At 43.3% G+C, this 24,939-nt stretch overlaps 1 protein-coding gene across 1 annotated transcript in view; it reads left to right on the top strand.

Annotated features, from left to right (window-relative positions):
* Positions 1 to 24,939, top strand: part of CNTNAP2 (contactin associated protein 2) — a 1,109,924-nt gene that overhangs the window by 1,073,661 nt on the left and 11,324 nt on the right. Inside the window, exons 21-22 of the mRNA XM_060781556.2 lie at positions 2,669 to 2,762; positions 18,833 to 19,063. Coding sequence (XP_060637539.2) covers positions 2,669 to 2,762; positions 18,833 to 19,063 — 325 coding nt within the window. The remainder of the gene's footprint in view (positions 1 to 2,668; positions 2,763 to 18,832; positions 19,064 to 24,939) is intronic.

Genomic DNA, 24,939 nt, shown 5'->3' with positions numbered 1-24,939 from the left:
ACCATCTTTTTAGGAAACTATTTTTGTTTTAAATGAGTCAGAAAAAGCATAATTATATTGTGAAACGTCCTCTACTCCTATGGTCATTCAAAGAATCATTTTATGTGCTCCCTTTTCCTGCATAGCTGAGTATAATTAGCAATTCTGATATAAACAGTGGAGAAATTCATTGTCATGGTATTTGAGCCAGTTGGTAGGGTGTTCCTGGATTTATAATATCTGTGTACTGGCGTACACAAAGTCATTAGTAACCATTCCCCTGTTGTGTCAGCTCCACTGGCTGCCGGTTCAGTTCCGAGCACAATTCAAGGTGCTGGTTTTGACCTACAAAACCCTATACGGTTCTGGTCCAGCGTATCTGTCCAAACGCATCTCCCTCTACGTCCCACCTCGGAGTTTGAGATCATCTGGGGAGGCCCTGCTCTCGACTCCACCACTATCACAAGTGAGGTTGGTGGGGACGAGGAGCAGGGCCTTCTCAGTGGTGGCCCCTCACCTATGGAACTCACTCCCGGGGGAAATTAGGTCATCAACATCCCTCCTCTCCTTCAGGAGGAAATTAAAAACGTGGTTGTGGGACCAGGCCTTCAGGCAATCTGACAATTAGATAAAGACAATTGGACGACTAGGACTGACAGGACTGACAAAGTGGAATTGGAATTTGGACTATGAGATGGTGAATGCTGAGCGTTAATTAGGTGAAATCGGTTTTATTGGTTTTATTGGTTTTATTGCTGTAGTGCAGAAACTGATTGTTAATTGTTAATTGTTTAATTGCTGCTATATTGTTTTTCTTCTACTGTTATGTTGATGCCAACATCGAATTGTGCCTTTGTAAGCCGCCCTTAGTCCCCCTCTGGGGTGAGAAGGGCGGGGTAGAAGTAACTGAAATAAATAAATAAATACATTCCCAAAATTGCACTTTCATCATCAACTTTCCTCTTCAAAATCAAAAACAACAATTTAAATGTGTAGTGACTGCTGTTACTTTCTTCTTTCCTGTTTTGACATCCTGCAATCCAACACTCTCATCCTTTCCATCGTGATTAACAGGGTTACAGCACATTAAAGAAAGTCACAGGGAAGTCTGAGATAAGACCTTTAATGTACTGTAGCTGATCCCAATCGCAGATCACAGAGCGAAATCGGCTCTGAAGAATGTGAAGCACATTGTAGACACTCACCCTCGCTGAAGCACTTTGTAGACTTTCAAATGTAGAGTGAGGACCTGCCAAAAAATGCCCCATGGGCATGGTTCCTGGCAGGGGGCTAACTGACCCCCTTGGAGGGGTCATTTATTTACTTACTTACTATATTTATATACCACCCTTCTCAGCCCTTAGGCAACTTAGGGTGGTTTACAATAGCAACGATTTGATGCCCAAAAACACCGTAAAACATTTAAAAACATTAACACATAATATAAAACCATAACAAGAATACTAAAAGCATACATCATTTGCGTCTCCTAATAAAAACATTGTCCCATCTCGTCGTCCAGTCATTCTAATTCCTATATCTTTTATATTGCATTTTCTAGGGCTGGGCAACCACGGAAGAATTTGTTTCTAAACTCGATTCGTTTTTTGGGGGGTTTTGCGTTTTGATTTTTAAAAGAATTCCGAAATTTTTCTTTAAAAAAGTTCGATATTTACAAAATTTCGGAAATTACGAAACAATACAAAACAAATACGAAACAATTACGAATCGATTCGTTAATGGCGGACGCGACCGCGCAATACGCTAAAAAACCTCCAAATGGGACAGGGGGAACTTCTGAAGCTTCCCTCTCCCTCTGTTGTTGACTGTTGGTGTGATATTTATAATTTTTTTTCACTGATTAAACAAACAACAACTATAAAACTTGCCCCAGACATGCAGAAATAATAACGAAACGATTTTGAAACGATTTCGAAACGAATATGAAACAAATACAAAACAATTACGAAACGAATTGAAAAATTCATTTTGTTTTTTAGATGCTCCTGAATGGTTCGTTATCGCTTCGTTATAAAAAAAATAACAAATTTTTAACGAATTACGAAATTAACGAACGAAACCGCCCAGCCCTAGCATTTTCAAATGCTTGCTCAAACAACCAAGTCTTGACTCTCTTCCAAAATGTTAAGAGGGAGGGGGCCAATGTAATGTCCCCAGGAAGGGCGTTCCATAGCTGAGGGGCCACCACTGAGAAGGCCCTACCTCTCATCCCCATCAAACGTGTTTGTGACACAGGCAGGATCGAGAGCAGGGCCTCTCCGGACGATCTTAAAGTCCTAGCAGGTTCATAAGGGAAGATGCACTCAGACAGGTAAGTTGGGCCAGAACCGTAATTGATTACCTTCACTTCTGTCACTTTCATTTTTATTTGCCATCTGCTATGCCTTCAGAGTGCTGGTGTGCATCTCTTCTAAAATTGGGCAGGGGTGTGTGTGTTTCTGCAGAGCAATTTGAGTCGAGTTCCATGGTAATACTGTATAATCACCTTCCTGTCCTTGAACCAGTTCCTGACATATCAATCTAATCACTCACACAGCCAAACTGGTTCCTCCCAAACTATTTCCAAACTGACCTAAGTGGTCAGTGTAGTTGTGTACAAATCTTCTAATAAACTAACTTCTATCTTTTTCTTCTTCTTCTTCTTCTTCTTCTTCTTCTTCTTCTTCAGTTGGACCACTATCCTCCAGTTACCTATACCCTTCCAGGACCATCAAGCCTTCAGTTCAGCTCACTGAAGTCTCTGTTTCTAGGGAAAGTAATAGGTAAGAATCCATTTTATTCCTTTGTTTGCATACAACTGCTTATGTTTAAGAAGGCTTTAGTTGATTAGCTGTTGAACATTCAGTTTTTGATTGATTGATTGATTGATTGATTGATTATTTGAGTATGCTGTGTATACATGTTGGTGTAGAAGTGTGATGCTACCACATACAAGACCTTACTAAAAATGAGGTTATAGGCTCGCTGATATTATTATTATTATTATTATTATTATTATTATTATTATTATTATTAAACTTTATTTGTACCCCACTAGCATGTCCCGCAGGACTCGATGCAGCTTACAAAGGCCAAGGCCTCAACACAACAGCAGCAAAACAAAAAACAATACAATTTAAAGCAAATTAAAAACATAAGCAATAACAAAACATTACATCATTACGCAATAAAAACCATGGCTGGGCCAGTGATGGGTACAGGTTAAAAAGTGCTGGACGTTGCAGGTGGTATGTTGGATTTGTGGGCAGTGCAATGTGCAGAGTCTTAAACTCTAATAAAGTGCTTCTGGGACGTAGTGCTGGAGGTTATCCTATTCCGGAAAGGCACATCGGAATAGCCAGGTCTTCAGATTCTTCCCAAAGACTGCCAACGTGGGTGCTAGTCTAACGTCTTTGGGGAGGGTGTTTTTGGGGCGTCGAGGGGCCACCACCAAGAAGGCCCTGTCCCTCGTTCTCACCAATCGCGCTTGCGATGCACGTGGGATCGTGAGCGGCGCCTCTCCAGATGGATGAAGAGATCATGTGGGTTCGTAAACGGAGATGCGGTCACACAGGTAGGCAGGTCCCAAACCGTTTAGGGTTTTGTAGGTAAGCATCTGCACCTTGAATTGGATTCGGTAGGTAAACGGCAGCCAATGGAGCTCCTTAAACAGGAGGGTTGACCTCTCTCTGTAAGGAGCGCCAGTTAACAACCTGGCCGCCGCCCGTTGGACCAGTTGGAATTTTCGAGCCGTTTTCAAGGGCAGCCCCACATAGAGCGCATTACAGTAATCCAATCTAGAGGTGACCAAGGCATGGACCACCCCGGCCAAATCAGCATATTTACTGAAACTCACCTTTTTTGGTTAAATTACATTACCAAAATTGAGGTGAGCATTAGATTAGATAATGTGTTGCCCCACTGCCCTGTGGATTCGTCATGGAGGCTGGCGAATCCCCCCACTGCCCCTCATCAGTGAGATGAGGTCCTTGGAATTGTTGCTGCCCTAGAATCACAAGGGTTTTTTTTTTAAAGAAAGAGGTTCAGAAAGGAAGCCAATGATTATGGGCAACCCCAGAAAGCCTCCCTGCACTTGTTACTGCTGCCACTTCCCCAGCCTCCACGCCGCCTGGCACTGGGCTTCTGCACTCCTGGTTACTACCATTGCCACAGTGCTACCATGTTTGTTTTAAAGAGAGTTTACCTTAAAGGAAGAGGATTAGGGCAGCGACAAGGAAGCCTCTCTCTCTTTCTTTGGAAGTGGCAAGGGAACGAGGGGTAGCCCTGTGTGCTAGCAGTGTGAGGTGTTGATGGGTCTCCATTGCTTCTTCCTACCCGCTGTTGCTGCTGCCTCCACTCCCGATGGAGAGCTTCTCTCTATCTGTGCTGCTTGATGTCATTGGGAGAGGAGTTGGCTGTACAGAGAGAAAAGGAGCACAGAAGGAAAGAGAGAAGTCCAGGTCCTCCAGCTGACTTTGCTCTGTGTGTATGTGTGTTTTTTTCCTCTCTCTGTGCTCTCTCCATTAATGCAAGCTAATGCATAGCATTTCCTTCTTTGCCACAGCATCACACTGCTGGTTTGTGTTAAATTTATGATCAAAAATTATTACAAGTTAATATGGAAATGGTACCTAACACCAGTAAGAATAGCACATATAAATAAAAACTATTCAAAAAAATTGTTGGAGAGGATGTCAAGCCAGAAGTCCTTTAGATTGTTCACTCACTGGAGGCTGAACAGCCACACAAGGGGGTGGAGTGAAGAAAAGTGATGTTCACAATATCATGTACTAGTAATGCTAGTAATTTATCACACCAGTGCTTTGAGGAACCTATTCATGGGTTTCCTTTATGAATTAAAAAGAATGGCCAAACAATAGGGGGGAAATGAAAATTACTTTACTAACTTACTTATGCAGAAAGCAAGATCTTGTCTTTAGATTGCGGCATGGAGGGGGAGAGGTGTTCCATTAGCCGAGGGGCCCCCATAGAGGTCGTGGTGGGAAGGAGGAGATGCGGGAAAAGGAGACCTCGAATTCGGCCTAATTCGGACCGCTTATCCACATTAACAACCCCCAACCGGTCTCCTAAGGTAAATTGGTGTAACCAGGTGAGCGGGCCCTCCGGTTTGAAGGTGGTGTTGTTGAACGCCAGATCTGTCAACGGAAAAACGACCTGGATCCAGGATTTAATCCTGGAGGAGCGGGCAGATCTGGCGTGCATCACGGAGACCTGGCTGGATGAAGCGGGGGGCGTAAATCTCTCCCAGCTTTGTCCTCCAGGTTTCTCCGTGCAACACCAACCAAGAGCCGGAGGACGGGGAGGCGGGGTCGCAGTGGTCTATAGAGATTCCATCCATCTGACCAGGAGTCCCATCCCGCAGACCACAAATTTCGAATGCGTCCACCTGAGGGTGGGTGACCAGGACAGAATAGGGATTCTTGTAGTGTACCGTCCACCTCGCTGCACTACAGTCTCCCTGCCTGAGCTAGCGGGGGTGGTCTCGAGCCTGGTGGTGGAGTCCCAACGGCTTCTTGTGCTGGGGGACTTCAACATCCATGCCGAGGCAACCCTCACAGGAGTGGCTCAGGACTTCATGTCTGCCATGGCAACCATGGGGCTGTCCCAACAAATAACTGGCCCCACCCACTGTGCTGGACACACATTGGACTTGGTCTTCTGCCAGGGATGGGAGCAAGGTGGCGGTGTGGAGGAGCTGTCTATCTCTCCGTTGCCATGGACCGACCACTTCCTGATCAGATTTAGGCTCACTGCGCCCCCTAACCTCCGCAAAGGTGGAGGACCCATTAAGATGGTCCGCCCCAGGAGGCTTATGGATCCGAACGGATTCCTGATGGCTCTTGGGGAGTTCCCCGCTACCTCGGTAGGTGACCATGTCGAGGCCTTGGTCGCTCTCTGGAATGGGGAGATGACCAGGGCAATTGACAGGATCGCTCCGGAACGTCCCCTCTCAAGTAACCGAGCTAAACCAGCTCCTTGGTTCACTGAGGAGCTGGCAGCGATGAAGCGAAGGAAGAGGGAACTAGAGAGCGTGTGGCGCTCGGACCCAAGCGAGCCAAATCGAGCACGGTTTGTGTCCTTTCTAAGGGCATATGCCGCGGCAATAAAAGCCGCAAAGAAAACTTTCTTTGCGGCCACTATTGCGTCTGCAAAAAACCGTCCGGCGGAGTTGTTTCGGATTGTCAGAGGTCTTTTAACTCCCCCTACCTCAGGTGGGAGCCCTGACAACTCGGCCACGCGCTGTGAAGCATTTGCTCGGTTCTTCGCAGACAAAGTCGCTTTGATCCGTTCTGGGCTGGACGCCACATTAAATGCAGTCTCGGTGGATGTGACACAAGCACCTGCTTGTCCTATTTTGATGGATTCTTTTCAGTTTGTGAAACCCGAGGATGTGGACAAGATACTTGGAGGAATGAGGCCTACCACGTCCATCCTAGACCCCTGCCCATCCTGGCTTCTGAAAGAGGCCAGAGGGGGATTGGCTGAGTGGGTAACGGTGGTGGTTAATGCCTCCCTTCGGGAAGGCACGATTCCAGCGAGCCTAAAACAGGCTATTATAAAGCCGCTGTTGAAGAAACCATCACTGGACCCCACCAAAATTGACAACTTTCGGCCTGTTTCCAATCTTCCCTTCTTGGGCAAAGTCATGGAAAGCGTGGTGGCCTCACAACTCCAGGTATTCTTGAGAGACACGGATTATCTGGATCCGGCACAGTCTGGCTTCAGACCGGGACATGGTACCGAGACGGTCTTGGTCGCCTTAGTGGATGATCTCCGCCGGGAGCTAGACAGGGGGAGTGTGTCCCTGTTGGTGCTCCTGGACCTCTCAGCGGCCTTCGATACCGTCGACCACGGTATTCTTCTGGGACGCCTTGCAGAGATGGGCCTTGGAGGCACCGCTTTGCGGTGGCTCCAGTCATTTCTGGAGGGTCGTACCCAGAAGGTGTTATTGGGGGACTCCTGTTCAACACCACAGCCGTTGACCTGTGGTGTTCCTCAGGGCTCCATACTGTCCCCCATGCTGTTTAACATCTACATGAAGCCGCTGGGTGAGATCATCCGGAGTTTCGGGGTGCGGTGTCATCTGTACGCAGATGACATCCAACTCTGTCACTCCTTTCCACCTGCTACTAAGGAGGCTGTCGAAGTCCTGAACCGGTGCCTGGCCGCTGTGACGGTCTGGATGAGGGCGAACAAACTGAAATTAAATCCAGACAAGACAGAGGTACTCCTGGTCAGTCGCAAGGCCGAACAGGGTATAGGGTTACAGCCCGTGCTGGACGGGGTCGCACTCCCCTTGAAGGCACAGGTTCGCAGCTTGGGTGTGACCCTGGACTCATCACTGAGCCTGGATCCCCAGGTTTCGGCTGTGACCAGGGGAGCATTTGCACAGCTTCGGCTCGTGCGCCAGCTGCGCCCGTACCTTGGGAAGTCTGACTTGGCCACAGTGGTACACGCTTTGGTCACATCCCGCCTCGACTACTGCAACGCTCTCTACGTGGGGCTGCCCTTGAAGACGGCCCGGAAGCTCCAGCTAGTCCAGCGTGCGGCAGCCATGTTATTAACCGGAGCGGGACGCAGGGAGCACACAACACCCTTGCTGTCCCAGCTCCACTGGCTGCCGATTTGCTACCGGGCCCAATTTAAGGTGCTGGTGTTATCCTACAAAGCCCTAAACGGTTCCGGCCCAAAATACCTTGAGAACCGCATCTCGGCCTACGAGCCCACGAGGACCTTAAGATCATCCGGGGAGGCCCTTCTCTCGGTCCCGCCTGCCTCACAGGCACGCCTGGCGGGGACAAGAGAGCGGGCCTTCTCGGTGGTGGCCCCCCGGCTGTGGAACTCCCTCCCTGCTGAAATCAGACAGGCGCCTTCCCTCATGGCCTTCCGCAAGGGCCTGAAAACCTGGCTCTTTGAGAAGGCCTTCAACTAAGTGCTATGTTTTTGGAATGACCACCGGAATGGACCGTGACTACGAGATTGATTATGACCCTAAACAAGACGAAGCGGATTTTTAGTTAAGTAGCTGTGTATTAGTAAGATGTGTGTTGTGGTCCTGATTTATTGTAACCTGTTGTCCTTTGTGTTCTATGTTCTGTACACCGCCACGAGTCGCCTTCGGGCTTGAGAGTGGCGGTTAACAAGTGCAAATAATAAATAAAATAAATAAATAAATATGCAATCCCTCGTTGTCCGAGTAAGATTGTCCTCCAAGTGTGGTGTCCTGGCGGTGGTACATAGGTGACTGTGGAGCCCTATTCTTGACCCGCATGTTCTCCAGCAGTGAAGGCATCGGTTTCCAGATGGAAGGCAGACCCAGTTGATGCTCTTGGCACATTTCCCTCTTTTGCCCTCCATTTGTGCCTCTTCAAATTCTACAGCACTGCTGGTCACAGCTGACCTCCAGTTAGAGTGCTCAAAGGCCAGGGCTTCCCAATTCTCGGTGTCTATGCCACAGTTTTTAAAGTTGGCTTTAAGCCCATCTTTAAATTTCTTTTCCTGTCCGCCAACGTTCCGTTTTCCATTCGAGTTTGGAGTAGAGCAACTGCTTTGGGAGACAAAAATATTACTGGTTTGAAATGAGATTGTGTAATACACAGCATGAATACACAGCACGATTAACCAGCCTCAAATGTGTGTTCCAACCTTCCTGTGACAAATGTCCTTAGTCTTTGAATTCTACAGCTATGTCCCATTGAATCATTTGAGTTGCTGGGCAAATGCAGAAGCTGGGATCAATTTTTCCCCTTTCCCTGTGGCGCAGCTGGCTGGGAGTCAGCTTGCTGTCGACCTTTGCAGCTCGAATGACAGTAGCATCTTCAAGTAGGAAATTTAGGTACCACTTATGTGGGGAGGCTAATTTATGATACCATAAAAATCTCCAGCAAGCATGCAAAGAATGGGGAAGTACTTCATCAGTGTCACAAATGGACAGTGACACAAATGGACAGTATTCTGGCCACAGCTCCCCTGGTGGCCAGAATACCCTCATGAAAAAAAAGCTGGAATGTTAAATAGCCTCTGTGTGTCTGTCTATATATGTTGTGTGTCTATTAGGCTTGGGTAACCACGGAAAAATTTGGTTCTAAACTCGTTTCGTTTTTAGGGGGCCCTTGTGTTTCGTTTTTTAAAAGAATTCCAAAATTTTCCTTTAAAAAAGTTCGAAATATACGAAATTTCATAAAATTACGAAACAATTATGAAACAATTATGAATCGATTCGTTAATGGCGGACGCGATTGCGCAATATGCTAGAAAAACCCTCCAAATGGGACATGGGGAACTTCTGAAGCTTCCCTCTCCCTCTGTTGTTGACTGTTGGGTGTGATAATTTATTTTTTATCACTGATAAAACAAACAACAACTATAAAACTTGTACCAGACATCCGGAAATAAGTACGAAATAATTTCGAAACAATTACGAAACAATACGAAATAAATTGGAAAAATTGTTCCGACTCCTCACAGTAGTCCTGCATGGCTCAATATTGGATCGTAACTCATTTAAATACGAATTAATAACAAATTACGAAATTAACGAACGAAACCGCCCAAGCCTAGTGTCTATGGCATTGAATGTTTGCCATGTATATGTACATTGTAATCCGCCCTGAGTTCCCTGCGGGGTTAGAAAGGCAGAATATAAATATTGTAAATAAATAAATAAATGCTGTCATTTGAGTACTGGACTAGAGCTCCAGCTGACCTACATGCTACAAGCAAAGTTGATCATAAATAACTGAAAACACATAGAAAATTATGCATTTCTGAATGGTCTTTAAGCAACACAACAGACCTAATTTTAAAATCAGTGCTGGACAGATTATTCTAATAGAAATTAATAAATATAACAAAGAAAACCCTTCCTCAATATTCAATGATAAATCTGTAGCTTTTCTGTTCAGGCTGTACTACTTGCTGTGTAAAATCTGAGCAGTAAATGATTGTAAAACCATCCTGTTATCATTGGTGAAAAGTTGGCCTCGGATATCTTGCTTTCTAATTTCTGATTCCTAAAAAGATGCTTCACAGGAACGTTCTTAAATTGATGACCAGGCGTGAACTTAAATTGATGACCGGGCGTGAACAATCAGCTGACTACATTTATTATGTTCTACTTTTATTATGTTATTTTGCACTCTTTATCTTATTTTGTAAATATATGTATTTTTTGTGATGTAATTGTTGTTGTTTTGTATTTCATTTTGCTGTGTTGTATCTTCGGGCTTGGCCTCATGTTAGCTGCCCTGAGTCCCCTTTGGGGAGATGGTGCGGGGTATAAATAAAGTTTATTATTATATTAGCCATCCCCTGCCACACGTTGCTGTGGCCCAGTCTGGTGATCTGGAAAATAAAGTAATTAGAAAGTGTTGGTTTTTAATACATGTAATTTCTTTTTTTTAAAGAAATTTTATTAAATTATACATATACATAAAAGAAAAGAACAACAGAGCATATATATATATAAACTTTGGTTTAAGTTTACAAGGAAAATGGGAGAACATTAGATTATAGGATAGTAGGAAATTTGAGAAATCAATGAAAAAAAGAAAATAAGGAAAAAAAATAAAAATATTAAAAAAATTGTTTGACTTCCATTGTGTCTTCGCCTATAATATATGTCAGCTTATTTAGTTTGAATTTATCTCTTTTCATTACCCTCTGAGGACTCCTTTCCACTCATATGCCTAAAAAGAGGCAATAAAAATATTCCCAATAAACATCTCAGAGGATAGTCTTACCACTTGTTTATCCTATTAACTCCTCTCATTTAAGTAATTTTCAAATGATGACCCTTTTATTGTCCCTTTTTTTCCCCGAGCTTTTCTTCAAAAAAAAAAAAAGTTAGTTTGTCCATATCTTTGATCTCTTGCAACTTATTTATCCAGTCCTTTGTTTCTGGAATTTTATCCATTTTCCAAATTTTTGCATATGATATCCTTGCTGCCGTCAAGATAGAGGTAAATAAAATGTCATTATTTGGATCTGAAGTGAGTTCTGAGTCTGTAATATTTAATATAGGTAATTTCTTTATGCTTGTGGGTAAACAGTATTTCTTGCTGTTTCTTTGTCAGTGTTGATGTGGAGAGTGTCTGGTTTGCCTGCTCTGGAACATGTAACATATCATTGTCCTTCTTTAGGGGTCCCTTTCAAATCTATGATACTATATCTCTCTGTGTGTGAATCATATATATCTATCTATATCTATGGCTGGATGGCTCTTTGTCATGAAGGCTTTGATTATGTTTTCTTGTCCTGGTGAAGGGAGTTGGGCTGGATGGCCTTGAGTATTTTCTGTTGGTCATAGGGGTTCTGTGTGGGAAGTTCGGTCCAATTCAGAATGGGGTTCAGAATGCTCGTTGATTGTAGGTGAACTATAAATCCCAGCAACTTCAACTCCCAAATGCCAAGGTCTATTTCCCCCAAACTCCATCTGTGTTCAAAGCCATGGTATTCCCTGTAGTAACCTACGGAACAACTGACTGGTTCAAGATTGGGAAAGGCGTACGGCAAGGCTGCATACTCTCACCCAACCTCTTTAACTTGTATGCAGAACACATCATGCGATGTGCGGGGCTTGATGAATGCAAAGCTGGGGTGAAAATTGCTGGAAGAAACATTAACAACCTCAGATATGCAGATGACACCACTCTGATGGCCAAAAGCGAGGAGGAGCTGAGGAGCCTTCTAATCAAGGTGAAAGAAGAAAGCGCAAAAGCTGGGTTGCAGCTAAACATCAAAAAAACCAAGATTATGGCAACAAGAATGATTGACAACTGAAAAATAGAGGGAGAGAATGTGGAGGCCATGACAGACTTTGTATTTCTAGGCGCAAAGATTACTGCAGATGCAGACTGCGGCCAGGAAATCAGAAGACGCTTACTTCTTGGGAGGAGAGCAATGTCCAGTCTCGATAAAATAGTAAAGAGTAGAGACATCACACTGGCAACAAAGATCCACATAGTCAAAGCCATGGTATTCCCTGTAGTAACCTACGGATGTGAGAGCTGGACCTTAGGGAAGGCTGAGCGAAGGAAGATAGATGCTTTTGAACTGTGGTGTTGGAGGAAAGTGCTGAGAGTGCCTTGGACTGCGAGAAGATCCAACCAGTCCATCCTCCAGGAAATAAAGCCCGACTGCTCATTGGAGGGAAGGATACTAGAGACAAAGTTGAAGTACTTTGGCCACATCATGAGGAGACAGGAAAGCCTAGAGAAGACAATTATGCTGGGGAAAGTGGAAGGTAAAAGGAAGAGGGGCCGACCAAGGGCAAGATGGATGGATGGCATCCTTGAAGTGACTGGACTGACCTTGAAGGAGCTGGGGGTGGTGACGGCCGACAGGGAGCTCTGGCGTGGGCTGGTCCATAAGGTCACGAAGAGTTGGAGACGACTGAATGAATGAACAACAAACCATCTGTGTTCATATTTGGGCATATGGAATATTCATGCCAAGTTTGGTCCATATCCATCATTGTTTGAGTCCACAGTGCCCTCTGGATGTAGGTGAACTACAACTCCCAAACTGAAGGTCAATGCCCACCAGATTCTGCTAGTATTTTCTGTTGGTCATGGGAGTCCTGTGTGCCAAGTTTGGTTCAATTCCATCATTGGTGGAGTACAGAATGCTCTCTGATTATAGGTGAACTATAAATCCCAACAACTATAACTCCCAAATGACAAAATCAAAATTTTTGAGTGATGGTCACTCCTTGTGTAGTGCGATGTTTTGTTGCCAAATTTGGTGTGATTTCGTTCATTGGTTCTTTTGTTTTTAAGGTCCTCATTATGCACAGAGCATTTATATATATATAGATTGTTATTTTCCTTATACAGAATACTATTAAGATTAAAAGAAATCGGAGACTATACCAGTAGAAATTTGAAAGAGAAAAATCCATCCCATGGCTTTCAGCTTGCCTGTAATGCTTTTAGAATCCATTTGTGCAAGAAGGAATAAGTTCTTCAATCAATTAGAAAATCCACGCCGGATTTTCCATCTGCCTTCACCTGCATTTCTCTATACAGCGCTAGGATGGGGGTGTGTTACTACTGACTGCAATCAGACAGCAAAAAACTCCTCTTTGCAACAAAAGAAGAGGCATCATATGCACAGAGATGCCCCAAGTTTGGCATTTCCTTTTTCCTACCAAAAAGGAATAATTACCAAACGAGACCGTGAGCAAGGATATAGAACAGGTAAGCTATATAGGAGATTATTCTCACTGGTATGCAAGGTATTTGCATCCTTTTTTCTAGTCCTAAGGTGCATAAGGAAAATGAACACAGTTTTTTTAAGTGTTGCTGTCCATATATTAATCCAAACTGAGATTTCCTTCTTTAGGCTCTTTTATAAACCTTTGAGATATATTTCTATATAGTATTTGTTTCCTGTGTTCTGGGGTTTCTATTTTGACAGCTTTGCTACAAATCATTCCAGTTCCAAAAGGATGTCAGTGTCGTGCTAGTGTTGAAAAAAAACAGGCCCGTGGGACCTTAAATTTATTGTTTTCTAAGCTCTTTGGAAATGACTAAGATGCAGCTCCATCTTTTGCCTCGACAAAGCTGAATCATTTAGGCATCACCTGTATCAGAGGCATATACAACGTGCCTCTGAGAGAGATTAATTCCTTAAGATTTCTAAACCTCATTGTAATGCTTTTTTCTGCTCACAATCAATCATGTCAACAAGAAACAAAAGAAGTCTGCGCATTTCACTGAATGATTGGCATATGCATGTAATGTTTCCATGGGTGTGCATGTGTACATGGATGTGTATGCATTTATATGCATACTAGCTTTCCTCTGTCACGCGTTGCTGTGGCCCAGTCTGGTGATCTGGAAAATAAAGTAATGAGAAAGTGTTATTTTCTAATATATGTAATTTCTTTGTGCTTGTGTTGATGTAGAGATTGTCTGGTTGGCCTACTCTGCAACATGCAACATAGAATTGTCCTTTAAAGCCCTAAACGGTTCTGGCCCGACTTACCTGTCCGAACGCATCTCCTCCTATGAACCAGTTAGGACGTTAAGATCGTCTCGGGAGGCCCTGCTCTCGGTCCCGCCGGCGGGGACAAGAGACAGGGCCTTCTCAGTGGTTCCCCCCCCCCCCCGGCTGTGGAATGCCCTCCCTGCAGATATTAGATCGGCCCCCTCCTTGCTGGTATTTCGGAGGAAATTGAAGACCTGGATGTTCGAACAGGCATTTGGCTAAGCAGTGTGACTGATTGATTGATTATTGGAACACGGAATAATGGATAACGAGTTTGGATACTGATTCTAGTGATGAGACCTGATGGATTTGCTATACCGATGTAATTTTGTATTGATGTTATGTTTACTGATTTGTGATGCTATTGTTTTAAAGGCCTATTGTCTGTACTATGTATACTGCTGAATTGTTGTTAACCGCTCCGAGTCGCCTAAGGGCTGAGAGGAGCGGTATACAAATGAAGCAAATAAATAAATAAATAAATAAATAGGGGTCCCTTTCATATCTATGAAACTATATATATGTGTGTGTGTGTGTCATATATATCTCTCTATATCTATGACTGGATGTCTCTTTGTCAGGAGAGCTTTGATTATGTTTTCTTGCCCTGGTAAAGAGCGTTGGACTGGATGGCCTTAAGTATTTTCTGTTGGTCATGGGGGTTCTGTGTGGGAAGTTTGCCCCGATTCTGTCGTTGGTGGGGTTCAGAATGTTCTTTGATTGTAGGTGAACTAAAAATCCCAGTAACTACATCTCCCAAATGGCAAGGTCTATTTTCCCCAAACTCCATCTGTGTTTATATTTGGGCATATTGAGTATTCGTGCCAAGTTTCGTCCAGATCCATCATTGTTTGAGTCCACAGTGCTCTCTAGATGTAGGAGAACTACAACTCCAAAATTCAAGGTCAATGCCCACCAAATGCTGCTAGTATTTTCTGCTGGTCATGGGAGTCCTGTGTGCCAAGTTTGGTTCAATTCCATCGTTGGTGGAGTTCAAAATGGTCTTTGATTGTAGGTGAACTATAAATCCCAGCAACGACAATTCCCAAATGACAAAATCATTATTATTATTTTTTAGTGGAGGACATACATTGGGTTGTTAGGTGTCTTGTGTCCAAATTTGGTGTCAATTCCCCCAGTGGTTTTTGAGTTCTGATGGTATCACAAATGAACATTACATTTTTATTTATATAGATGTGTGCATAAGAAAGGCTCGTGCTTGTTTTCTCGATTCTCAGAAAATAGTACACTGAAACATAAAACAAAATAATATTTAAAAGTGAAGGATGGACCACACTACTTCATGGCATGCAGACAAAATTAGGCTATTCTAAGCGTCAAGCATTTTAAAATCAAATCAGACTGTTCTTTTGTTGATGAGAACATTTTTATTTAGTACTAGCTGTCTCCTGCCATGCGTTGCTGTGGCCCAGTCTGGTGATCTGGAAAATAAAGTAACGAGAAGGTGTTGGTTTCTAATATATGTCATTTCTTTATGCTTATGGGTAAACAGTATTTCTTGCTGCTTGTTTCTCAGTATTGATGTGGAGATTGTCTGGTTTGCCTACTCTGGAACATGCAAACATATAATTGTCTTTCTTTGGGGGTCCCTTTCAAATCTATGATACTGAAGGGACTAGTAAGACCCTCTTCGGACCCTGTTCCATAACGATACTATATCTGTGTGTGATTCATATCTATCTATCTATCATCTATCTATCTATCTATCTATCTATCTCTATATCTATATCTATGGCTGGATGGCTCTTTGTCAAGAGGGCTTTGATTACATTTTCTTGCCCTGGGGAAGGGTGTTGGACTGGATGGCCTTAAGTATTTTCTGTTGGTCATGGGGGTTCTGTGTGGTTTTTCCCAATTCTGTCGTTGTTGTGGTTCAGAATGCTCTTTGATTGTAGGTGAACTATAAATTCCAGTAACTACAACTCCCAAATGTCAAGGGTTATTTCCCCCAAACACCATCCATGTTCATATTTGGGCATGTGGAATATTTGTGCCAAGTTTGGTCCAGATCCATCATTGTTTGAGTTCACAGTGCTCTCTGGATGTAGGTGAATGGGAGTTCTGTGTGCCAAGTTTGGTTCAATTGGTGGAGTTCAGAATGCTCTTTGATTGTAGGTGAACTATAAATCCCGGCAACTACAATTCCCAAATGACAAAATCAATCTCCCCCCCCCGCCCCCCCCCCCCCACACACACACACCACCAGTATTCAAATGTGGGTGTATTGGGTATTTGTGCCAAATTTGGTCCTGTGAATGAAAATGCATCCTGCATATCAGATATTTACACGACAATTCATAACAGTAGAAAATACAGTTATGAAGTAGCAACGAAAATAATTTTATGGTTGGGGGTTACCACAACATGAGGAACTGGATTAAGGGGTCACGGCATCAGGAAGGTTGAGAAACACTGTTATAAAGCGAAAGCAGACCACATGCCTGAAGAGACAAGGTTAAGGAATAATGGAACATAAGGCAAATTGAAAAGCTGGGCTCACAATGAAAATGAATAATATATTTTGACCAGTATGTGGAATATTATGTCCCCTTCTTCTCATTGCAACAGTAAGACAAAACTGAAGATTCCAGATTATGGGATTTTATTTATCGTGTCATCAGCAACTAGACATTTGTATTACATTTTTAACAAAAACAAACAAACAGACAAAACACAGAATTTGCAAACTTGGTAGTTGATTAAATGTCCTTTGACCAGTAGCTGGCCACTTGGAGTGCCTCTGGTGTTGCCGCAAGAAGGTCCTCCATTCTGCATGTAGCAAGGTTCAGGTTGCATTGCAGCAGGTGGTCAGTGGTGTGCTCTTCTCCACACTCACATGTTTTGTATTCCACTTGTAGCTCCACACTCACATGTTTTGTATTCCTTTGTAGCCCCATTTCTTAAGGTTGGCTCTGCATCTCGTGGTGCCAGAGCGCAGTCTGTTCAGCGCCTTCCAAGTCGCCCAGTTTTCTGTGGGGGAGTCTCTCATTTGGTATCAGCCATTGATTGAGATTCTGGGTTTGAGCCTGCCACTTTTGGACTCTTGCTTGCTGGGGTGTTCCAGCGAGTGTCTCTGTAGATTTTAGAAAACTATTTCTTGATTTAAGTCACTGACATGCTGGCTGATACCCAAACAAGGGATGGGCTGGAGATGTCACTGCCTTGGTCCTTTCACTATTGGCTGCTACTTCCCGGCAGATGTCAGGTGGTGCGATACTGGCTAGACAGTGTAATTTCTCCAGTTGTGTAGGGCGCAGACACCCCGTGATAATGCGGCATGTCTCATTAAGAGCCACATCCACTGTTTTAGTGTGGTGAGATGTGTTCCACACCGGGCATGCATACTCAGCAGCAGAGTAGTATAGCGCAAGGGCAGATGTCTTCACTCTGTCTGGTTGTGATCCCCAGGTTGTGCCAGTCAGCTTTTGTATGATATTGTTTTTAGCACCCACTTTTTGCTTGCTGTTCAAGCAGTGCTTCTTGTAGGTCAGAGCACGGTCCAGAGTCACTCCCAGGTATTTGGGTGCGCTGCAATGCTCCAGTGGGATTCCTTCCCAGGTGATCCTCAGAGCTCGGGATGCTTGTCTGTTCTTAAGGTGAAAGGCACATGTCTGTGTTTGAGATGGATAAGGGATCAGCTGGTTTTCCCTGTAATAGGCAGTAAGAGCACCTAGAGCTTCAGAGAGCTTCTGTTCAACCATCTCAAAGCTCCCTGCTTGAGCAGTAATGGCACTATCATCAGCATAGATGAAGCTCTCCATCCCTTCTAGCAGTGGCTGGTGATTTGTGTAGCTGTTGAACATTGATGGAGCAAGCACGCTCCCCTGAGGCAGGCCGTTCTTCTGTTTCCGCCATCTGCTTCTCTGGCCCTGGAACTCAACAAAGAAGCTCCTGTTTTGTAGCCGGTTTCCTATGAGGCAGGTGAGATGGTAGTCCTTTGTGATATTATACATTTTTCTCAGGAGGAGGCGGTGGTTTACAGTATCATAAGCCACTGACAGGTCTATGAAGACAGCTCCTGTGATCTGCTGCCTTTCAAAGCCATCTTCTATCTGCTGAGTCAGGTTCAGCACTTGCGATGTGCAGCTTTTGCCTTTCCTGAAGCCAGCTTGCTGTGGAATCAGACAGAGGTCTATTTTTTCCATAATTCTATGCAAAATAAGTCTCTCCAGAACTTTGTAGAGGTGGCACAACAGGGAGATTGGTCTGTAGCTTTTTGGATCATTACGGGATGGGAGAAGTAGTAATGTTGACAGACTTTAAACAATAATACTTTAGAAAGTGAATATAACATGCTGCTGCAGAATATAAAACACTGCAGTACTATGTATGCAGAGAAGGTAAAATGATGCTTAGTGACCAGGAATATCATCCTATCGTTTATCAATCAGTTAGTTAGTTGCTAGGTTGGATTCCTTTGTTGCATGTCTTTGAGTTCAAATGTAATCTTCTTTTGCTCAGGAAAAAAGGTAAAATTCCTCATTCTGCAAATATGCCTCTCTTGACTTCACTTTTCTTTAAAGAAACTTTCCAAATTTAATGTTTACTATAGTTTCTGCTTACCATCTTCAGTTAAGTCAGTGGTTCCCAACCTGTGGGTCCCCAGATGTTTTGGCCTTCAACTCCCAGAAATCCTAACAGCTGGTAAACTGGCTGGGATTTATGGGAGTTGTAGGCCAAAACACCTGGGGACCCACAGTTCGAGAAACACTGAATTAAGTGAAAATAGGTTTTTTTTTCATACTTCATTGATGCTCCCCGACAAACATATACTTCATTCAATTCTGTTAAAGAGCTTGTTTCTTCTTCTCACTTTCAGAACTTGGGAAGGTTGATCCAGAGATCCGTAAATATAATACACCAGGATTTTCTGGCTGTCTGTCCCGAGTGCAATTCAACCAGATCGCTCCGCTCAAGTCAGCCTTAAGAAAAACGAACATTTCCTCTCATATCCACACAGAAGGAGAACTTGTGGAATCCAACTGTGGAGCAAATCCACAAACCATTCAACCAATGTCTTCAGCAACAGATCCTTGGCATTCAAATTCTGGTAATGTTGGCTGTAATTTTGGGCAATAGAATTAATTACTCTTATGAATTTTCAAATATAAATATATTTTCTGGCAAATAATGATAATTATGAACATTATGGTTAAAATAATAGTAAAGAACTTCTGGTGGCATATATATGCTTTATGTTTATCATTTTCATTCCCCTATCATTTTATTACAGTGAGTGTTTCCATCAGATTCTAATGTTGGATTAGAATCTGATGGAAAAACAGTTTTATCTGCTAATCTTGTGAATATTTTCCATTATTATTATTATTATTATTATTATTATTATTATTATTATGGGACATGAGAGAAGCCTCCCACAAGAATGATAAAAACATCAATTCATCCGGGCATCCCATGGGCAACGTCTTTGCAGACGGCCAATTCTCTCACACCAGAAGTGACTTGCAGTTTCTCAAGTCGCTCCTGACATGACAAAAAAAATATTATTATTATTATTATTATTATTATTATTATTATTATTATTATTATTTGTAAACATAATATTGAAAGGAGGACATAGGCAATTCTGGTTGGTGTCAGCCAATCGCAGCTCAAGGGTGCTATGAAGGGGAACCTATGGGAGGGAGATGTCTGTCTCTGACAGAGAGACGACAGTGGGGAAATTAAAACCAGTTTTAGAAAATCTTGTTCCAAAATGGGAAAGAGTGAATGAGTAAATAATGGAGATTGATATAGACAAAATAGTAACAACCCTTAGACAGTGTAGAAATATAAAAAACTAGCTGTATCCGCCACAACTTGCTGTGGCAAACCTTCCCTCCCTCTTCCTCCTCCTTCTTTTTCTCTATCCTTCCTTCCCTCCCTCTTTCCTTCTTTCCCTCTTTTTCTTTCTCTTCTTCTTTCTTTGTTCTCTACCTGTTTCTTTTCTTGCTTCCTTTGCTGTTTGGTTTCATCCTTCCTTGTCTCTTTCCTTCCTTCCTTCCTTCCCTCTTTCGTTCCTTCTCTCCTTCCTTCCTTCTTTCACTTTTTTATTTCCTTCTATCTTTCCTTCCTTCTCTACCTTTATTTCTTTCCTTCTCTCCTTCTTTCCCTCCTCCTCTCTTTCCTTCCTTCTCTATCTTCCTTCCTTTCTTTCCTTCTCTCCTTCTTTCCCTCCTCTCCCCTTCCTTCCTTCTCTACCCTGCTTTTTTTCTTTCCTTTCCTCCTTCTTTCCCTCTTTCTCTCCCTCCTTTCTTCTCTCTTTCTTTCTTTCCTTCTTTCTCTCCTTCCCTCCTTCTTTCCCTCTTTCTTTCCCCTTCCTTCCTTCTCTACCTTTCTTTCTTTCCTTCCCTCCTTTCCCTCTTTCTCTCCTTCCTTCTCTATCTTCCTTTCTTTCCATCTTTCTCTCCTTCCCTCCTTCTTTCCCTCTTTATTTCCCTCTTTCTCTCCTTCCTTCTTTCTCTACCTTTCTTTCTTTCCCTCCTTCCTTCCCCCTTTCTGTGTATGTGTTTTGTGTGTGTATATGCATATGTGTGTGTTTGTGTATCTATATGTGGTTTTGCACATTTTCTCTAGATTGTGCTCTGGCTGTGTGGGAGGGCCCAGGAAGCCACCCCAATAACGGGAAGGCGTGCCCAAAGACATCTATTGCCATGCCGTTTTTTTAGGGTATTGTGCGTTTGTGTTGTTGCGTATTGGTGTTTTGAGGGTTGTTGGTCATTCCTTGGGGGAAGAGGTATTAGCAGGCCAAATTTGGTGAGATTTCGTCCGGTGGTTTCTCCATTTTTGACCGCCTAATTACGCCCTTAAGATTCTTATATATAGATAGATAGATAGGAATTTGTGAATTAGAGAATTATAGTATGGAATGAAAGAAACTGAAGTTGATAACAAGTTTGGAGTTGATAACAACAGCTGCTCCACCATCAGTGTGAAAGGTCACCGTGGGAAGAAGGAATAAATGGTGAATTATGAAATGAGTAACAATGATCTGAACAAAATGGCACTTTTCTAAAACTGATCTATAATGCAGCAGCGCACTAGCAGTGATTGAGAAGCAATATTTTAAAAGCAAAATTAGGTGGGTTGTTGTAGGTTTTTTCAGGCTATATGACCATGTTCTAGAAGCATTCTCTCCTGACATTTCGCCTGCATCTATGGCAGGCATCCTCAGAGATTGTGAGGTCTGAGGTTTAAGGGAGATACTTTACTGTTCTAAAGCAGCATAATGCAAAATGTGGCCCTGCAAATGTATTTACTATTTTTTCCCATCTCTGATAATTCCTTGAACTGCCCTTTTCTACAAAATGGAAGGATACACTGCCTTTCCCACAAGCTTCCAGGCATGGTGATTCATCCTTTTAAATAGGTTTCCAGTTCCTGTTTGCATTTCATAAACAAGCCCTCATACCAGAAGTTCTAGCTATTGCCGATTAATTATCTTCTCTGTGGTTATTCAGAGAGTCCCAGGATCAAAAAGTTGGCCTCCAGACCCACTCAGGTTGCTTTAGTGCTATAATTATATAGTGCTGTAGATATTTAACTACTGAGTGCTTTCTCAGCATTTCGTTAGACATTGTATTATTAGTACAGGTTGGGTATCCATTATCCAAAATGCTTGAGACCAGAAGTTTTTTGGATTTGCATATATTTACATAATAGAGTCTCACAAAATTCCTTTATGTGTCATATAAGCCTTGTACACATATTTATTTATTCATTTATTTATTTATTCTATGTCTATACCACTTTCACTCACCCCGAGGGGGACTTATAACCTAAAGATAATTTTAAAAATAATATTTTAATTAATATGTTTTATTTTCAATTTACAGATTCATAAAAAACAGTGAAACAAATCTATATACATGTATTTATTATTTATTTTATTTATTTATTTGGGGTGCTTCTACCCCGCCCTTCTCAACCCCCTAGGGGGGACTCGGGGCGGCTTACAAAAGGCACAATTCGATGCCCAACAATTCACAAAATACAATATACAAAATTACAATATAACGTCAACAGTTATAACTAGTTAAAACAATCAAAACAATACAATAGCAGCAATAAAATCATCTTGTGGTCAATGTTCGCCAATTCATAGATCCATCATCCATCTAGCATCGTCATTGTCCTTTCCTACTCTGGTCGTCATTGTCTTTTGTCCATCTGCCAGCTTACCTGAAGGCCTGGTCCCACATCCAGGTTTTTAACTTCCTTCTGAAAGCGAGGAGGGATGTTGATGACCTAATTTCCCCGGGGAGTGCATTCCACAGGCGAGGGGCCACCACCGAGAAGGCCCTGTCCCTCGTCCCCACCAGTCTCACTTGTGATAAAGGTGGGGCCGAGAGCAGGGCCTCCCCAGAAGATCTTAAACTTCGAGGTGGGACGTAGAAGGAGATACGCTCGGACAGGTACGCTGGGCCGGAGCCGTAAAGGGTTTTGTAGGTCAAAACTAGCACTTTGAATTGTGCTTGGAACTGGATTGGCAGCCAGTGGAGCTGACATAGCAGGGGCGTGGTATGCTCCCTGTATGATGCTCCCTGTATGATGTACATATACTTGCATGAACCAATACAATACATCCTAACATGTATACAATATTCGTATTTAGTTATACCAGGCATGGGCAAACTAAGACCTGGGAGTCGATGTGGTCCCCTGGGCACTTACCTCTGGCCCTTCTCATTTTCCTTGTCCTCTTGGCATAAGGACTCAGTGGTCTGCTGCATCCTTATGCCAAAAAGATGAGGCAGGAAGGCACGCAGCAGCTGAGAGCCCTCTGGAGCACTCTCAAATGTTGGTGTCTCGCCCTCCTCCTGGCATAAGGACAGTGAGAGTGGGCCCATCCTTATGCCAGGAAGATGGCCCAAGAAAGGCATGCAGCGGCTGACAGCCCTCCGGAACACTCTCAGCCACCGCCTCTCCTGCCCTCCTCCTGGCCTAATGCCAAGAGGACAGCCCGAGAATTGGGAGAGGAAGATTGGGAGAAAGGGTATATAGGTATAGGTATATATAGGTATATAAATCCCTAAATGACTCCTGCCCAGCTTACCTGTCCGAACGGATTCTCCCCTATGAACCATCAAGGTTGTTAAGATCTTCTGGAGGGGCCCTGTTCTCGGTCCCACCACCCTCCAATCGCGTCTGGTGGGGATGAGGGGCAGGGCCTTCTCGGTGGTGGCCCCTCAGCTCTGGAACTCTCTCCCATTGGAGATTAGAACTGCCCCTTCCCTCCTGACCTTTGGTGAAAACCTGGCTCTGGAATCTGGCATTTGATGAGTGAGTCAATAACTCTTGACCACACGGACGGACGGTGATGAATTGTGATTTTATTCTGACGCGACTTGGCCTTATGTAATTATATGATTGTATTTTAATGTGTTTTATATTAGTGTTTTATAGGATGTGATATTTTAACTATTGTGAATGAATTCCTCTGTTGTAAACCGGCCTGAGTCCCTCGTCGGAGGTGAGAAGACCAGTATATAAAAGTTCTAAATAAATAAATAAGGATCAGAGGCAGTCGTCATGTGTCTTGCCTTTCTCCCAGCATAAGGATGAAGTGAGCAGCCTCGTCCTTATGCCTGGAGAACAACTTGAGAATGACCCAGGCCTTGCCCAGACCTTTCCTGGCCCTCCCCCTCCCAGGCCCACCTCACCGAGTATGTGCCCGCCTCCCTCCCTCCTGGCTTGGCCCTCCTGGAAGTGCCTGCAATGCAGCCCCAAGGAAAAAAAAGTTTTCCCATGCCTGGGCTATACCCTCCCCTCCTCCCATGCCTTCCATTTCGGTGACTTCCCATCCCTTGGGTTGGAGACATTCAAGTTACCTATCTGATTGCATCTCTGCCTATGAACCTACTAGGGCTTTGAGATCATCCGGGGAGGCCCTGCTCTCGATCCCGCCTGCTTCACAAGCACGGCTGGCGGGGACGAGAGATAAGGCCTTCTCGGTGGTGGCCCCTCGACTGTGGAACGCCCTTCCCACGGACATTAGATCGGCTCCATCACTAATGGTATTCCGGAAAAAATTGAAAACCTGGTTATTTGAACAGGCGTTTGAATAGATAGTGCAATGAGTGTAATGAACATAGGAATGGAACAACGGATGATGAATCTGGATCATGTTTTCAGTTATGAGACGCCAGTGGATGGTTATTGTTGTTAACCGTTTAATGTGTTTATGATGTTAATTGTTTTTATATACCGTGTTGTTGTATCATTGAATTTTTGCTGTTCTTGTTGTTAACCGCTGTGAGTCGCCTAAGGGCTGAGAACAGCGGTATACAAATAAAGTAAAGTAAATAAATAATATATAATTCCGTTCTTCCTTCCTATTAAATTGTTTTCCTATTCTTCCTCCTGGCCTGATTTAGAATTTCTTTCTTTCTTTCTTTCTTTCTTTTTTTTTACTAAGTTTCAAAGTGGTTCCCAGTTCTAGATAAAGTGTTTTAAACAATATTTTAAATAATTTTATGCATGTTTTCAGAAAGCAAAGATGTCGCTATCTCAGCCACACATGTGGAATTGGGAGGACAATAACTTTATAAACGTGCAGCTTGATATCCCTTTTCGTATCCTTCTGCAAAGAGGTTTATAGTGACGTAGGTTTTCTTCTCAATAAGCACATACATTATCATCAATATATTTGAGTTCTATAACAGACGTTATGACCTTGGTTTTGGTTTTCAGCCTGCTGAGGTTAAATAGTTTGCAGTCTGTCCAATAGGTGATTTCAACACCAGTGGGAATCTTCCCATCAACAAGGTGCAGAATCACAGCTATGAAGATGGAAAATAAGGTTGGGGCAATAACACATCCCTGTTTGACTACTAATTCCTCCTTAAATGGGTCACTTTGTGAAACATTACTGTCTAAAACTGTTGTCGTCATGTCATCATAGAGAGCTGCAGGATGTTTACAAAT

This window comes from Anolis sagrei, chromosome 6 (genome assembly GCF_037176765.1).
Source record: "Anolis sagrei isolate rAnoSag1 chromosome 6, rAnoSag1.mat, whole genome shotgun sequence".
NCBI classification, from domain to species: domain Eukaryota; kingdom Metazoa; phylum Chordata; class Lepidosauria; order Squamata; family Dactyloidae; genus Anolis; species Anolis sagrei.
This window is presented reverse-complemented; position numbering and strand designations above follow the sequence as displayed.